The sequence below is a fragment of the Selaginella moellendorffii genome, unplaced genomic scaffold (genome assembly GCF_000143415.4).
Source record: "Selaginella moellendorffii unplaced genomic scaffold, v1.0 SELMOscaffold_16, whole genome shotgun sequence".
Taxonomy (NCBI): domain Eukaryota; kingdom Viridiplantae; phylum Streptophyta; class Lycopodiopsida; order Selaginellales; family Selaginellaceae; genus Selaginella; species Selaginella moellendorffii.
This window is the reverse complement of record NW_003314277.1, coordinates 312710-326671: the sequence shown is the minus strand read 5'-3', so window position 1 is coordinate 326671 and position 13962 is coordinate 312710. Positions and strand designations below refer to the sequence as shown.

The window sequence follows — 13962 nt, the reverse complement described above, 5'->3', positions numbered from 1 at the left end:
CTATCATTGATTGCATTATATTCTGAACCAGGAATATACCTGGATTAAATAATTCTCGAATTTATTCAAATTTTATTTAAAATGTCACATACAGCTCTATAATCTCTATATTGCTTTAGTTTTTTATTCTGAAGATAAAAACATATATACATATAATAATTTTTAATAATATAATCTCTATAAATAGAAAATCTGATTTAATATAAATAATGGAGTAAAATTATTGATTTTTAGAAATCATAGAATTGCTATCATATATTGCTTTTGTTTTTTATTCTGAAAATAACCATAAAATATTGTGAAGCTGGTTTCTGCAAAGGAATTATCAATTTAGAATAAATCTAACAATAAAAAAACTCTAATTTTGACTATACTAACCACGCGCAAACTAAAATTGGTAGTTCTCATAATTTAAGATTATCTAGCTCAGCAATAATCTGTGCTTCTTCCAGCTTTAACTTTCGACAACACCGGGAACATGATCCAGGATGGTAGCAGCAAAGTCGCAGGGCCATTCAGCTACGGCACAGGCATTCTGAGCCACTCTGTTTCATGCAAGAATCACTTTATTCCATGACCGGGCTAGCATCTTGGAAGTGCCAGCCCCTCAGGCATTTGCCTTTGTTCTTTGCCTATCACCTTCTTCACAAAAATGAACGCCTCTAAGTGACATCGATTACATTCGCAGCTGTACAACTGCAATGTCCGAGACATTGAATTTGGCTATCTTTGAGCAACTGAGATGGTTTGGAAGATGCTGGAACTGTGTATCAGGCTGCTGAGTTTCCAGGTGAGCCTCTCTCGTCATTTGATCCAGGCAAAATTCTTATCAGTCTTATATCTTTCATCCAGGGATTGCCTAGCTCAAAGTAGCGAATATGCTGGCTATATTCCTAGAAAGTATTTGAAAACTTGGGCGGGAGAGTTTTTAGGACAAAATCGGTGAGCCTAGCATATTTCGCATGAAAATTTCAGCCGAGAGCATCGCCGAGGGCGGCGAGGAACACCTCCTGGTAGATCCGCCTCACTTCTCCCAATCCATCGTCGTAGGCGCAAAACCCCACAGCCAGTAGGGCTCTCGCGACGCTCGCCCCCACGAGGTCGCTCACGGCTGCCGAATTCGAGCTGCGCAGCACAGATTCGTCCAGCCCACAGGCATGGAAGCACGCCGCGAGCAGGGAGGTGTTCGTCAGCTTGTAAGCGCCGTTTACTCCGCCGTGGTGATTGTCATCTAGCTTGACGAGCTCCATCGCCAGGCACAGGTTGAGGCACGCTGCTCCAACGACGCTCAAGTGATGGTGGCTCGATCCTTTCACTCCCGGAAAGTTTCCAGCGTCGAGAAATGCCGCTGTGAGCATCTTGTCTAGAGACATGCCAGTCCTCATCCCGGGCTTGAGGTAACCTTCCTCGGGTGGATAGTCCAAAAGGCGACGAACTGTTGGAAGGTACGTCTCTCGCCACGCGCTGATCTTCTCTGAGTTAAAAACCTCGTCTGGCAGCTCCATCGTCCACGCCTCGTCTTTGATCTCGTCCAGCGATGATAAGACTTGGAAAGCTTGCTCCAGGAGGTATTTCCGGTTGTCCAGAGGTGGTGGTCTCGGAGTAGCAGCGACAAAAGCTGGAGAGTAAGAACTTGGAGCGACGACAATGGTGGTGGATCTCGAGTCTGCTGGACGTTCGGAAATTCTTGAATCTCTCTCCAGCTGATCTTCCTCCGTTTCAGGAACATCCGGTAGCACAAACGGTTCCATCTCTGCGACTGCTTCACCACCATGTAAGTTCTTCTCAGCGTCAGCTTTAGATGGATCCACAATCACCCCGGTCTTTAGAAACGTCTCGTCCTCGCTATAGAGCCGCATGTTGTGCTTGATGAGCATGTTGTCCACCTCCATGACGTCGAACTTAGAGAATGCCAGCATGCTCAGATGCCTCTCCATGCCTGGAATCAAGTCCCGGTGGTGGAAAAGCAGACCCTCCGCTATGATCCTCGCGAACTCGGTCCCAAACTCTGTGTTCCTCTTCTTCCTTTGCCCCTCGTCGACATAGGCTAGTTCCTGCCTCTCCCTGTTCCAGTAGAGCATCCTCTCCGAGACCGCGTGACGTGTAGTGTCTCCAACGCGAAGAGTCCAGTGAACTTTCAGGCCCGTTTCGAGTTCCACCTCCTTTAGACGCAGCAGTTCCTGCACTATGGTTTGTCGCTCCTTGACGGAGAGTGATAGAGCCAGATACCCGAGTATTGCTCTAAACAGTCCCAGGTGGATGTATCCTTCGTCCCAGACCAGTTTCCTTCCGAGTGAGAGGCTCATGCAGCTCGTGTCCGTCTCCGATTCAGCACATTCGGAGATTGTCTTGACCCCCAGCCAGGAATAGACTTCATATAGCTCCTGCGTGTTGATCTCCTGGCTGGCTGGATACCACGCCACCCACGGACGAGGATTAGTGTTTCTAAAGAGATGTTCCAGCTCTAGCTGATCAACCATGACCGTCTTTGCAGGCGGAAGAAGCTTCACGGTGGCTGCGTTCTTTTCGCAGGCTGGTATTGAAGGAACGCAGCTGCTCGCGCGGAAAACTTTCAGATACGGCGTCGAAGTTGGTCGTGACGAGACTAGCTTCGCCTCCACCAGCTCACGCCACACTGTGTAAGCCTTTTGTACCTCGACATCTTTTCCTTTAGACGACCACCTCTGCCAGAGCTCGCAGAACTTGATGATCGAAGGCTTCTCACAAACATCAAACCTCTTCTGAAGGATGTCTTGCATGACCCGCTCGTAGCAGCTATCCAGAGGTACAACACCGAGTTCTTCAAACAAGCCCTCAACGTCGTGAATGACGCATTCTTCCTTTTTCTTCCAGGTTGCTGCACGGCCTTCGCTCTGCGGCACCCAGATCACGTCAACGTCCCTCCATAATTCTTGTTCAGCGCAGCGGGAGAGGTACTGATAAAATCTGACCACTTTAGCCGTGTCGACTTGCCGAGCAGGAAGCTTCTGCATATTGCCGAGACAGCGGAGGACAGTTGCATATCCCATGCCGGGCTCGCAAGCCACTCCCAGGCTTCGGAACTCGTTCTTATACTCCTCCAATGGCATCCAGTCCTTGTCCACGAACGGAACGTCCTCGACTTTCAAGACTTTAAGCAGCTCAGGCACCGGCAGGAATGCAACGGTTGGGCAGCAGTATCCGTGGCTCGTCTTCAACCACTTGGTAGTCTTAATACTGGAAGTGAAAGCGGGTGCATTGCAGTGCCTGGATTTAATCCACTTCAGTAACAACGAGCTCGCTGCGACGTTACCAACATAATGCGGAGGAAGGGCCTCGTCCACCGGATCAAAGGCGGGGATGTCCGTAGCCAGGAACTGCTCCTTCAGAAAATTCACAAACTCGGTTCGCACGTCGGAGTCGGAGAGATCGATCGTTGCTGACTCCATATACTCTTCTGACAATTTTCGAACGCCGCGTCTCCACGCGTCAGACGGGAGCAAGAGCGGCCACTTCGCTCCACAAGCCGCCGGTAGCAACAATGGACGCGTTGAAACATAACTCGCAACATAGGGACTCACGGCTCCGTCATTCTCGACGATTGGTTCATTACGCTTTTGGTTGCTGATGGATGTGTACGAGCTGCGGTCGTTTCTGTACAGGTCGAACAGGAAGTGCATCGCTAGAACAGCAAGCTTTGCATTTGAGGAGTTCGCAGTGACTGCTCCAAGAACCTGACGAGCGAGTGAGCATGCTGTCAGTTCGCTCACGCTGAAGGGGGTTCTCTCCAACCAGTTCTCTAACACCGAGTGCTGCCGGATTTTTGCAGCGCAGGCCGATGGAACGAAGTTGAAAGTTAGCCAACGTTGAAACACCTCTGTCCAACCAGCGAGCCAAGCGGTAGCTCTGTGACCAGAATCCCAGTACATGGATCTGCCATCGTTTCGCGCGAGATCATCCATGCTTGCCAACTGGAGTCGACCATCGGAGCCTCGATACTTGAGAAACCTGAGGGATCTCAAAGTTGACGACTTGGAGGACAGGAACACCAGCAGCTTGACATATGCATCGTCGGGGAGCGATCTCATCCAGTCTTCAGAGTCGAGGCTTTGGTGATATTCATCGTTGCTCATATCTGGGACTCCCAGGAGTCTCAGCACCGAGCCGTAGTTCTCCTGCAGCGTGCTGTCCACTATGTACGAGGAACTTCGTCGCAAGAACCAGGGACTTCCTCGCAAGAACCTGGGACACTTCGGTGCGGCTTTGAGGAGCTCTCGGAAGCTGGGGGCGATTTTTCTCGCAAGAGCAGGCTTGCAAAGCTGCCCGCTCGGTGGTGCACGGCCGACGTCCGAGGCGCAAAGAATGACGTTGTTGTCCTTCAGCTTGGACAAGATATCGTTGCGGACTCTCTCGAGGTACGAGTTGCGGCAAGCAGTCACAGGTACGTACTTGTACATTGCCATGCGTGCTACTGACGGTATACTCTGCAGTCCAAACGCCGTGGTGTTGAGGAGAAGCTCGAAGGCGTTGTAGAAAACCTCGGGAACACAGCGAAAGATCCCCTGGTTCCAGGGGCTGTCAAAGAGGAGCGTCTCACGGGAGGAAACGAGCAAAAAGTCCGAGTTGATAAGAAACGGCAGGCCCGAGTGGATATCGGAAGGCAGGAACGAGAAGATATCGCCAATGCTGCAGCTGCTCGAGATACGATCATCCACCGGAAAGGCTAGAGTGATCGTCCAGCTATCGACATCTTTTCGCTTTTCAACCTTGGCCTCCTCAGGTACTTTCAAAGTCTGCTTAAACATGTAGTAGTTGCTGTGCTGAGTGCCATTCCGTCCGTTACTAGCTGTCAGAAAAGTTGTGCTCGTTTCCACGCTTCCATTCTTTGACGTTGTCATCTCCACAGATCTGGAGAGAACCAGTTCCGTGGGAGGCCGCGACTGCTGATCGTAGATGGAGAGCATGCGTATCTTCGATAAGAAGAGGAGCGTCTCCGCTGGGATTTGAGTAAGCTGTTTTGCCACCTCCGAAATCTTTTCCTGACGCAAGGGAAGGATGATCACCGTTGCAGGAAGCTCGGTCTTGCTACAGACCTTCTGCAGCACAGCGTCTGTAGGACGGTCGACCCATTCCGGGACAATATACCCGAGCTTGGCCTCGTTGTGGGGCTCTTCGTCGAAACGAATACGAAAGCCATTGGTGATTATATACGGCTGCTTGGTGACGAGAAAAACGCTCTTAAACCCAATTCCTGTACGAGCAAGAGACGTTACCACGGCTAGAGAGGGAGAGGTAAGAAAGAATTATCTCACCTTTCTCGCCAATGTATCCTTGAGATTTCTTTCCTTTCTTTGTGGACTGACCAGCGCCGCACAAGGACTCTATATTCTTTTCCGAGAAACCAACTTCGTTGTTCAAGAGCAGCAGCGTGGCAGCTGCTCCAGTGCCAGTGACGTCGGTCTTTGTGAGATAGATTTCGATGCTCGGCTCCACGGACGAATGGTAAGTGTTGTCCTCAGCGTTCTATGACGCTCATGTTTGTCAGGTACAGAACCAAGTTCGAGCAAAGTACCTGGAGGAGTTCGGACAGGAAATGGATGTCCTTCTGGTAGAGCTCGGCCGAGAGGAGCCTGATCGTCTCCTGGAGCATGAGAGCGAGAGGATTGGGACCGGACTGGCCGATTCCAAAGCGGTCGCGACGCAGGTGCTCGATAAACATTCGCTGGGACGACATTTCTCTGTGCAGAAATCTGTCTCCTACGTTCTCTCCCTTATATGAAGCAAGAATAGGAAGGCTTATTAAAAAGTTCGATTTTGCTTAAGATTCGATACCTAGCCAAAATAGTCTTGGAGGTCCAAAACGTCCGCTAACACACCAGCGGCTGTAGTATCATTGCCTGCCCCGGCTCCCTTAATAACAAGAGGCGATGTCGAATAACAGCGCGTGAAAATCTCGACCTGCAAGAACAAAGTTTCAGGAAACGCACAAGCTCTATACAATTACCAGATTATCGCTTCCATGCAGCTGACCGAGAGCGGACTGCTGAGGCTGCTCTACAATTCCCACTTTGCAACTGTAAGCAAAGGACAGGTTTTTGGTAAGCTCAGGCGGATTGACTTACTGAAAGTTTTCGATCGTCGCCACATATCGTAGAACACAACCCCTAGCAGCTGCTTCTTTCACACGGTTTCTCATTGGCAAGTCGAGTTCGGGTAGTCCTTTTAGAAATTGCATGGTGCTCATCAGTTTGGGAGCCAGACTTGGCGGATATAAGCACTCAACCTTTAAGCAGCACGTCACTAAGAGGAATCCAACCAAAGAAAGTGAGTACCTCCACATCCTCTAAGTTTATTCTCCATCCCATTAGTCGAGCCATTATAAGCGCCTGAAAAATGAAAGAAGTCATGTTGCATTCACGAGATAGTAGCAAGTGATTTCACCTTCCTTGCTACGTCCATACCGCCAAGATCATCACGAGGGTCTGAAAGCGTAAGAATAAACTACACGAAAAATAGAAAAGAAAGATAGCTACCTGGCTCGGTGTAACCAAGCTCTTTCGCTTGTCTCACAATATCACTAAACGATTCACCATACTCCAACCGACTCATTACAAAGCCGAGAGTGCCTGACAAAGGACGTTAGAAGTGGCAAATTTTTTATGGGAATGAAAGGACAAACCACTGAGAGCACCAACAATTTTCCTGATCGAATCTCCGGAATTTAGCAGACGGTTCAAAGTTGCTATGACTGGCAGAGCAGCACCGACCTGCTTGAGAAATGTTTGTAAAATGTACGTACAAATACTTCTTGCTTAACTGTTGATTCACAGCGATAACGTCGATTCAGTGCTGCAATCCTATCGTAAACGTTCTGCAGCCATGGGTCAAGGAAAAAAGAAGAAACAAAAAAAGAACGATCTTACAAACGAGCTGGTGAGAGGCTTCTTGTTCGCAAGAACAATGCAGCAATTCAAGTCCGCGATCTCTGCAAGTGCTTGTCCAATTTTTTCGCTTGCGGTACAGTCAGCTACAACCAAAGGACGACCTGTAGGATAAACAAGAAAAAAAGGTGCATGATCATCCATCAAAAAAGTTGAAAGGAAAGTTTTACCAGTTTCTTCTGTGATGGTTCTTATCGCAGCTGCTAGAGTTGCATCAAAATATTCCTTGCGAACGGCTCGCGCATTCAATCCAGCTGAGCTTTCATCGTTTAAAGAAAAGGAAAATAAAAACAGACATGTACCGGGCATTTGATTGTTCTTTTCCTTCGCAAGAGAAATTTGCAGAAGAGCAGTGTCGTCCAGTTCTTCGTTTTTCTCACCCAAAACGATGGATTTGGAATCCACTACAGCCATCACAGCGACTCGCAAACCCTGAGCATTTGATTCAAAGAGAGAAATCTTGGGCGATAGGCGAATAGATACCTGATCTTCGTGTAGTTTACGAGTGGAGACAATGTGGCGGAGGAGCTGGCGCCCGACGCCCCCGCATCCTAGAAGCGTCAGCTGGATTTTCCTCGCCATGGCCAAGAACCCTAAGAAATTCCCAAATTTGAAAATATTGGGGGGAAGATTTAGGGCTTTCGAGCAATCGATAGGGTTCCTTGCGTCGATCTCGCCAGGCGAGGTAAGAATCGCGTTGGAAAAATCGCAGCTTGTCGATTTTTTTCCAATGTGGGGTAAGATTGAGTCTATGGCGCGGTATGTTTCTTAAGAATCCAAATAGCTCGTGTTTATCTGCGAGGTTCTTGCATGTTTTATCCAAAGCGACAAGTCGAATGAATTCCACTAGTCCTTTATGCGATCACTATGTCCTTGCCACTTTTTTTTTTCCTGCTACTTCATTTCTTCTTCTTATTCGCCTTCTGTTCTGTACTAACAATTTTTTTTTCAGGTACTTGTATTCCTCAACACGGGATAACTTGGCGATTTAGGCAAGCTTCTCCCAGATCCAAGATATTCGATCTAAAACCACGCAAAACGTAGATTAAGGATTGTTTCTACAAGGTATGGTCGAGTCAAATCTCTTTAGTGTCGATCACTCTCGCTTGCAGCTAACCATTGTTTTGTTGCAGGTTTTGGTCCCTCCTCCTGCCACCAGTACCGTCATCTTTTCAGAGATGAAAACCGTGCGTGGACAAGACCTCTTGAATGTTTCTGCATGAATCGCATCATGGACAATCTGTGAAGGTATTGTTTTATTCTGATACGTAAATCCCACTTTGTTTGATGTAACAGGAAGCCCGTTCTTCGCGATATAGAAAGCCATGGCCTTTTAGCACTGGCGGAAAGCCCCCCTCTAGAAATTTCTCTGAGCAGCATCACAAAAATATCCTCCGACAAGATAAATATTTCAGGGCCTTACAGTGAAGAATTCGGACAAGCGTCGGTGAGTTCTTTTTCCTGTTCTGGCTTTGTTGATATGCAGAGAAGTTTTGAAAGAGTGTTAAAAAAACTAACAGTATTTTTCTTGTTATATTGCAGTGGCTTAAAATTTGGGACGTTAAATGCTCGGATCCAACACATTGCTCGGACTAGCAGCTTTAAAGCATCAAACATTGACATTTTCCAGACTGTCGACTTTAATGGACCTTGCTTTCGGGCTTGTCGAACTGTAACATCTGCTCTGGAGAAGAAGAACAAGAAAAGGACCCGAGGTATTAAATGACTCCACTTCAAAGCTCTAAGAGGGATCCGATTGAATCCGTCCTTTGCTTGTATCCCTTTCCGTTTATCTAAACATCGCTGATCCACTGTAATTGCAGGAGGCTGAAAGCGCAAGCATCTCGTCTTCTTACCCAGCTAAAAGAATCGGCTCCAGATTCAAGAGTAAGATTATTTTACACTGGCCTCTGGAAATGGACGCATGACTTGTGGAGGTTTGATTTCTAGGTGCTGAATCCAGACAGCTGTATGCAACTGACGGCCGGCGTCACATTGATACGAAGTCTATTCCCAATCCGACCAGGTACGGAAGACTTCTCAGCGAAATAATGCGTGGTCTGTACGAGGCCGGTCAAATGAGCTTTGGTGCTAAACTCGTTTGGCGATGGACGGACCACGCCGCATGTCAACGACGAACTTTGTTCCTTCCCATGAACGTGTTCTTCGCTCAGCTATCGTCACAGTAAGAGGCCGAGCACTCTCGGAAAAAAGTCTACTTTTCTCGGTAAAACAAACAGACATTCTCGATCTTACACTCTATGCTAGAACTGACATGCCACAAACGCAAACAGGAACACTACTGCTATCTACGGATTGAAGAGCTTGTTTCCGCATTGGCACCTCCATCCTTTGGGCTTGTAATTGGAGTAAAGAGCAGCCGCCTCACGTTCATCTTTCGCCGGAGAAACTCGCTTGGCCTCCTCATCCTTGGGATCGGGGGTGGGAACCTGGACTGCTTGGCAAGGGAGGCATCGGTTGCACTTATTCTGGCAGCTCGGTGGCCTGGAGCCTATACCCGTTATAACAGTGTCCGGAGCTTCTTGTACCGCTTGAACTGCCTGGCATGGAGTGCAAGAGTCGCACTTGTTGAGACAACTCGGAGGCTTGGATCCCGGTGCTGTGGCAATCACCCTTGCCAGGCTTTGATTGTCGTGGCGACGAGGGTCATCCTTTCTTCCTGCACAGCACGAACGACAACAATGGCATCAGCTGGCATATTGAGACAAAGGGACATGAATAGCGAATTATTACCCCGGGGGAAAGGACTCGGAGTTGTGAGACTAGCGAGCTGGAGGAGGAGGAGTGAGATCAGCAGCCAGCAGGAGAATTTGTTGGAGACAACCATGCTACCGGCATTGGCAAGGCTTGTGACTCTAGAGACAAACAGCAGCAGCAGCAGCAGCAGCAGCATCCTATAAGACCGAAAACAACATATCTTTGGTGGCGCTGACAGCAGAGTTCTATGGAAAGATTCTTCTCCAGTGGACCAAGTTTTGAGGACACTCGTAGCTATGCTGCTCCAGCTCCTGGCTACTGCGGCTGGAAGCCAAAATTCATCGTCCTATATATCGTGCCGCGGTCTGTAATACGCGAGGGAGGTTACAGGGTTGGCATCACAATCACAGCAGCGTTCTCCTTTGCCTGCAATCTGGAGAGATTCCTGAGGGCCCGTTAATCCAGCACGCAACTGAAGGACGAAAGGAATGGGTGGCTCTTCTGGTAAAAGTCCTTGGGCCGCTAGTACCGAAACGAGAGCAAAGTTAAAAGAGCATCACCAGAGCTTGCAGACGTCGACACCTCCACTGTGTTCTTCACATGCTGCGTTATGCAACATATCATCAGCGGAGTCGCGCACCGAGCTTAAGTCAGTTAAGTGAGCTTTCTCTCTTCTACTTCTCCTAGTATTCCCCACGACTGATTGATTTGACACTGGTGAAGGCAGGCAGGCTTTCTTTTCTTTTCTGGAGCTGGAGCTCTCTGCTGCTGCTGCTCCTGCCGCTGTGGTGCTGATAGCTATTTATGTGGAGCAACTTTTGCTGCCCGGTCTATGCATGTGGATGGCGGAGTAGCCTTTGCGAGTGTCGACAAAAGAGGCGTACTTGGCGTACGATGGCTTACCTCTTCGGGCATGGTGAAGCCGTTTGTCTACCGTGCGAAGTGCTATGCCCGGCTCGGGCCTATCAGTCAAGCCAAGCTGGGTGTTAGCGAATAGCGATAGCGGCACAGATAGACAGGTGGATACGAAGCAAGGTGGGAGTTAGCACTGACGGACAGATAGTTACAGAGATAAATGGGATCGTCATTTTCCAGCAGGAGGAGCAGCAGCAGGCGAGAGATATGGTAGTGATATTTCCGGATGGCACAGAGGCTGGACAGGGACAAGTTTGCGAAGCTGGTGCGAGCTTGCAGCGACGCGAAAGACCTCGCAAGAGGCAAGCGCGTCCATGCGCATATCTTGGACAGCGGCGGGGGTGGCGTAGTACAGGATGGTTTCCTCGCCAACTTGCTCGTGCAAATGTACGGGAAATGCGGGTGCCCAGATGACGCACAGCGGGTGTTCGAGGAGATAAATCCCAAGAACGCGTACTCGTGGTCTTGCATGATGACGGCCTTGGCAAGCAACGGGTATCTCGGTGACGCCAGGGTAATGTTTGAGAGCATGCCGCAACGGAACGTCTCGGCGTGGAACAACATCCTTGCAGCGCACGCACAGAAGGGGTACTTGGTCGAGGCCAGGGGATTTATGGACAGGATGCCCGAGTGGAACGTGGTGACGCTCAGCTTTATGGTGAACGCGTATGCCCAGAACGGTCATCTTTCGGAGGCCGAGAGAGCTTTCGCCATGATGCACGAACCGGACGTGGTGGCACGCACGAAGATGGTAATGGCGTATGGTCAGGCTGGCCGGGTGGCCGATGCCAAGGCTGTTTTTGACAGGGCCGGGGCGAGGGATGTTATCGCGTGGAACGCGATGCTTTCGGCCTACGTTGAGAACGGGCTCTTGCGAGAGGCGAGAGCTTTGTTCGACTTTATGCCTGGACGGACGGTGGTGTCGTGGACGGCAATGGTTGAGGCCTGTTACCGCGGTGGGAGGTTTGAGGAAGCCCAGGAGCTCTTTGGTGGCATGCCCGAGCTGAGCGAGGTCTCTCTCACTGTTATGATCGAGGCTTACGCTCAAAACGGCCAGCTGCAGCGAGCCAGAGGCATTTTCGAGGCCAAGGCCGACTCTCGTAACGTCGTCTCTTGGACTGCGATGCTGACGGCCTATGCGGACAATGAAGACTTTGACAGCGCGAGGATGGTGTTCGAGGTAATGCCGCAGCGGAGCATCATCTCCTGGAACTGCATGATCAGGGCGCTCGTTCACCACAGCGGGAACCTCGACCAGGTTCGCGAGTTTTTCAACAGCATGCCAGAACGCACCGTTGTCTCCTGGAACTTCTTTCTGCTAGCGAACTCTCGGGCTGGGCAGATCTCGAAGACGAAGAGTGCCTTCGACGTAATGCCGATGAGGAACACGATCTCGTGGATCACTTTGCTACATGCCTATGCCGAGGGAGGACTTCTGGAAGAAGCCAGCAGCCTCTACGAGAACTTTCCCGAGCACAACTCCGTCTCGAGGACAGTGATGCTGGTGTTCTACGCTCAGTATGGCCAGCTCGAGGAGGCAAGAACCGTCTTCTCCTGCATTGAAGAGCCGGACTTAGTGTCCCAGAACGCAATGGTGGCGGCTTATGCTCACAACGGGAGGATGGAAGAAGCAAAGGAGCTCTTTGACAGTATGCTCGAGAGGGATGTGGCAACTTGGAACTCGCTCATCGGCGGATATGCCCACAGCGGGCATACGAGCCCGAGCTCGAGCGAGGGGCACACGGTCGACACCAGCGAAGAGCATGAGCTATGCCGAAACGCTCTGGAGAGCTTCCATGCAATGCTCGTCGAAGGCCTCCGACCAAACTCTATATCCTTCATGAGCATTCTCGTGGCGTCCAGCCACTTGGGACTCCTCGACACGGGCGTCCAATACTTCCAGTCCATGAGTAGCGACCACGGCTTGCAACCGAGCAGCGATCACTACCAGTCTGTGGTGAGCCTCCTGGGACGGACGGGAGAGCTCGACGCCGCCGAAGAACTCATCGACTTCCAGGCTGCCGGGTGCTCGGGCTTTCTAGAAGTGGCTCTCGGAAGCCTCCTCGGCGCGTGCAAGACTTACAGAGACGTGGAACGGGGCGCTCGGGTAGCACACAGGCTGTTTGAGCTGGAGCCGCGCAACGCTTCTCCTTACGTACTCCTGGCCAGCTTGTACGCTTCTCTCGGCATGGAGAGCGACGTCCAGGCAGTGAGGAGGCTCATGAAGGACAGGAACGTTGTGAAGCAGCCAGGGATTAGCTTGATAGAGATCGACAGAAAGCTCCACAAGTTCACGGTCGGGGACACGAGCCACGTACGAAACCAGGAAATTCGTCGCGAGCTTGGAAGGCTCCATGAGTTGGTGGTGAAACAAGGATACGTCCCGGACACCAGGGAGGTGCTTCATGATGTTTGCGAGGAGCAAAAGCGGAGGCTCCTGCTCAACCACAGTGAGAAGTTGGCGATTGCATTTGGAGTGATCTCCACTGCTCCCGGGACGACGATAAGGATTCTAAAGAACCTGCGGGTGTGCTCCGACTGCCATGCAGCAGCCAAGCTCATGTCTAAGGTGACGAGAAGGAAGATTGTCATCCGGGATTGCCATCGTTTTCACCACTTTGAAGAGGGGAAGTGTTCCTGCTTAGATTTTTGGTGATCTTTTTAAGTAACATAATACAATTAAATATAGTTTAAAAATTATTTACTTTCACCCTTATGGTTAGTTCCAGTTAATGAGGAGGGTTATTATAAGACAAGGTTAAACCCTAAACCATTTGTGCTAAATTTAAATAGATTAAATGCCTTGGGACTCTAGAGAGCACTTGTGAAGAGGGTTGGGGAAAAGGAGGGTGGCCAGTTGTTTGATATTATATTGGAGCACAATAGATTTATATGGAACTAAGTGTATGACCAGAAGAAAAGAGATATACTTATATTTCTGGATTTTACTAATTTGCTTTTGTATTTTCTAACAGAGCTGGATTCCTTGCTAATACTATTTAAAAGAGCAAAGGCAATATATTCAATCCTGATTTTATTTACCTCATGGCAAAAACTAGTTAAAGTAGTTTATCATGAATTTTCTATTACAAAACTACTCAAAATGTTTAACCTAAAGTATCTTAATACCTTTAATTGATTAAAAGGTGTTGCACTCTTATTCATAAGCTCTTTCTCTTTTTACTATCCTTAAGCTAACTGAATAAAGGTCAATTACTTGATGAAAAAACCCTTATTAATTATTTTATCCCTTTAAGGTTCCAAAGATCCATAATGATAATATATCTAAATCTCATCTTATAATCACATGCACTACATCATTTTTTGTATTGTTCTTTTTAATTACTTACACGCAGATAAGGATTTGCAATCTGGTTATAAAAGATTTGGCTAGGAGCGTGAGATAGTA

At 49.1% G+C, this 13962-nt stretch overlaps 4 protein-coding genes and 1 long non-coding RNA gene across 8 annotated transcripts; 2 read left to right on the top strand and 3 right to left on the bottom strand.

The window, feature by feature from the left end:
* Nucleotides 1-855: 855 nt before the first annotated feature.
* Nucleotides 856-5745, bottom strand: LOC9641580. Of its 2 annotated transcripts, XM_024675958.1 has the most exons (4): nucleotides 5552-5745; nucleotides 5292-5502; nucleotides 5073-5230; nucleotides 856-5018 (listed from the first exon to the last, which is right to left on the bottom strand). In XM_024675958.1, the coding sequence occupies exons 1-4, from the start codon at nucleotides 5711-5713 to the stop codon at nucleotides 972-974; spliced, it is 4578 nt and encodes a 1525-aa protein (XP_024531726.1). In that variant the 5' UTR covers nucleotides 5714-5745; the 3' UTR covers nucleotides 856-971. The 2 variants fall into 2 exon arrangements, with proteins under 2 accessions (XP_024531726.1, XP_002970985.1); XM_002970939.2 differs by having other exon boundaries at nucleotides 856-5230.
* Nucleotides 5707-7535, bottom strand: LOC9642306 (bifunctional aspartokinase/homoserine dehydrogenase 1). 2 transcript variants are annotated; one of them, XM_024675960.1, is made up of 13 exons: nucleotides 7404-7535; nucleotides 7223-7352; nucleotides 7091-7174; nucleotides 6903-7024; nucleotides 6797-6850; nucleotides 6659-6746; nucleotides 6513-6605; nucleotides 6421-6461; nucleotides 6312-6365; nucleotides 6102-6262; nucleotides 5984-6053; nucleotides 5812-5937; nucleotides 5707-5749 (listed from the first exon to the last, which is right to left on the bottom strand). In XM_024675960.1, exons 1-12 carry the CDS (start codon nucleotides 7500-7502, stop codon nucleotides 5812-5814), a joined length of 1122 nt encoding a protein of 373 aa, XP_024531728.1. In that variant the 5' UTR covers nucleotides 7503-7535; the 3' UTR covers nucleotides 5707-5749. The 2 variants fall into 2 exon arrangements, with proteins under 2 accessions (XP_024531728.1, XP_024531727.1); XM_024675959.1 differs by lacking the exon at nucleotides 5707-5749 and having other exon boundaries at nucleotides 5769-5937; nucleotides 7404-7534.
* Nucleotides 7536-7564: 29 nt separating this feature from the next.
* Nucleotides 7565-9105, top strand: LOC9641579. Of its 2 annotated transcripts, none has more exons than XR_002992510.1 (7): nucleotides 7565-7605; nucleotides 7873-7985; nucleotides 8054-8168; nucleotides 8217-8367; nucleotides 8463-8635; nucleotides 8744-8807; nucleotides 8871-9105. It is a non-coding gene; the product is annotated as an uncharacterized LOC9641579 (long non-coding RNA). The 2 variants fall into 2 exon arrangements; XR_002992511.1 differs by having other exon boundaries at nucleotides 7581-7679.
* LOC9642305 (polygalacturonase) lies at nucleotides 9086-10291 on the bottom strand. The gene is made up of 2 exons (XM_002970937.2): nucleotides 9675-10291; nucleotides 9086-9600 (listed from the first exon to the last, which is right to left on the bottom strand). Exons 1-2 carry the CDS (start codon nucleotides 9832-9834, stop codon nucleotides 9230-9232), a joined length of 531 nt encoding a protein of 176 aa, XP_002970983.2. The 5' UTR covers nucleotides 9835-10291; the 3' UTR covers nucleotides 9086-9229.
* Nucleotides 10292-10779: 488 nt separating this feature from the next.
* LOC9642304 (pentatricopeptide repeat-containing protein At1g56690, mitochondrial) lies at nucleotides 10780-13209 on the top strand. Its single transcript, XM_024676138.1, has one exon. It carries the CDS (start codon nucleotides 10780-10782, stop codon nucleotides 13207-13209), a length of 2430 nt encoding a protein of 809 aa, XP_024531906.1.
* The last annotated feature ends 753 nt before the right edge of the window (nucleotides 13210-13962 follow it).

What these genes read in the sequence shown, in the direction of transcription:
- LOC9641580 (XM_002970939.2), bottom strand. Translation starts at nt 5,713, where the DNA reads ATGTCGTCCCAGCGAATGTTTATCGAGCACCTGCGTCGCGACCGCTTT. An exon ending in TCCTGTCCGAACTCCTCCAG is followed by an intron (nt 5,503 to 5,551) that starts GTACTTTGCTCG and finishes TGAGCGTCATAG; the next exon opens with AACGCTGAGGACAACACTTA. An exon ending in AGGATACATTGGCGAGAAAG is followed by an intron (nt 5,231 to 5,291) that starts GTGAGATAATTC and finishes TTGCTCGTACAG; the next exon opens with GAATTGGGTTTAAGAGCGTT.
- LOC9642306 (XM_024675960.1), bottom strand. Translation starts at nt 7,502, where the DNA reads ATGGCGAGGAAAATCCAGCTGACGCTTCTAGGATGCGGGGGCGTCGGG. An exon ending in AATTGTTGGTGCTCTCAGTG is followed by an intron (nt 6,606 to 6,658) that starts GTTTGTCCTTTC and finishes GTCCTTTGTCAG; the next exon opens with GCACTCTCGGCTTTGTAATG. An exon ending in GCGACGATCGAAAACTTTCA is followed by an intron (nt 6,054 to 6,101) that starts GTAAGTCAATCC and finishes CTTTGCTTACAG; the next exon opens with TTGCAAAGTGGGAATTGTAG.
- LOC9642305 (XM_002970937.2), bottom strand. Translation starts at nt 9,834, where the DNA reads ATGCTGCTGCTGCTGCTGCTGCTGCTGTTTGTCTCTAGAGTCACAAGC. An exon ending in TCCGAGTCCTTTCCCCCGGG is followed by an intron (nt 9,601 to 9,674) that starts GTAATAATTCGC and finishes CGTGCTGTGCAG; the next exon opens with GAAGAAAGGATGACCCTCGT.
- LOC9642304 (XM_024676138.1), top strand. Translation starts at nt 10,780, where the DNA reads ATGGCACAGAGGCTGGACAGGGACAAGTTTGCGAAGCTGGTGCGAGCT.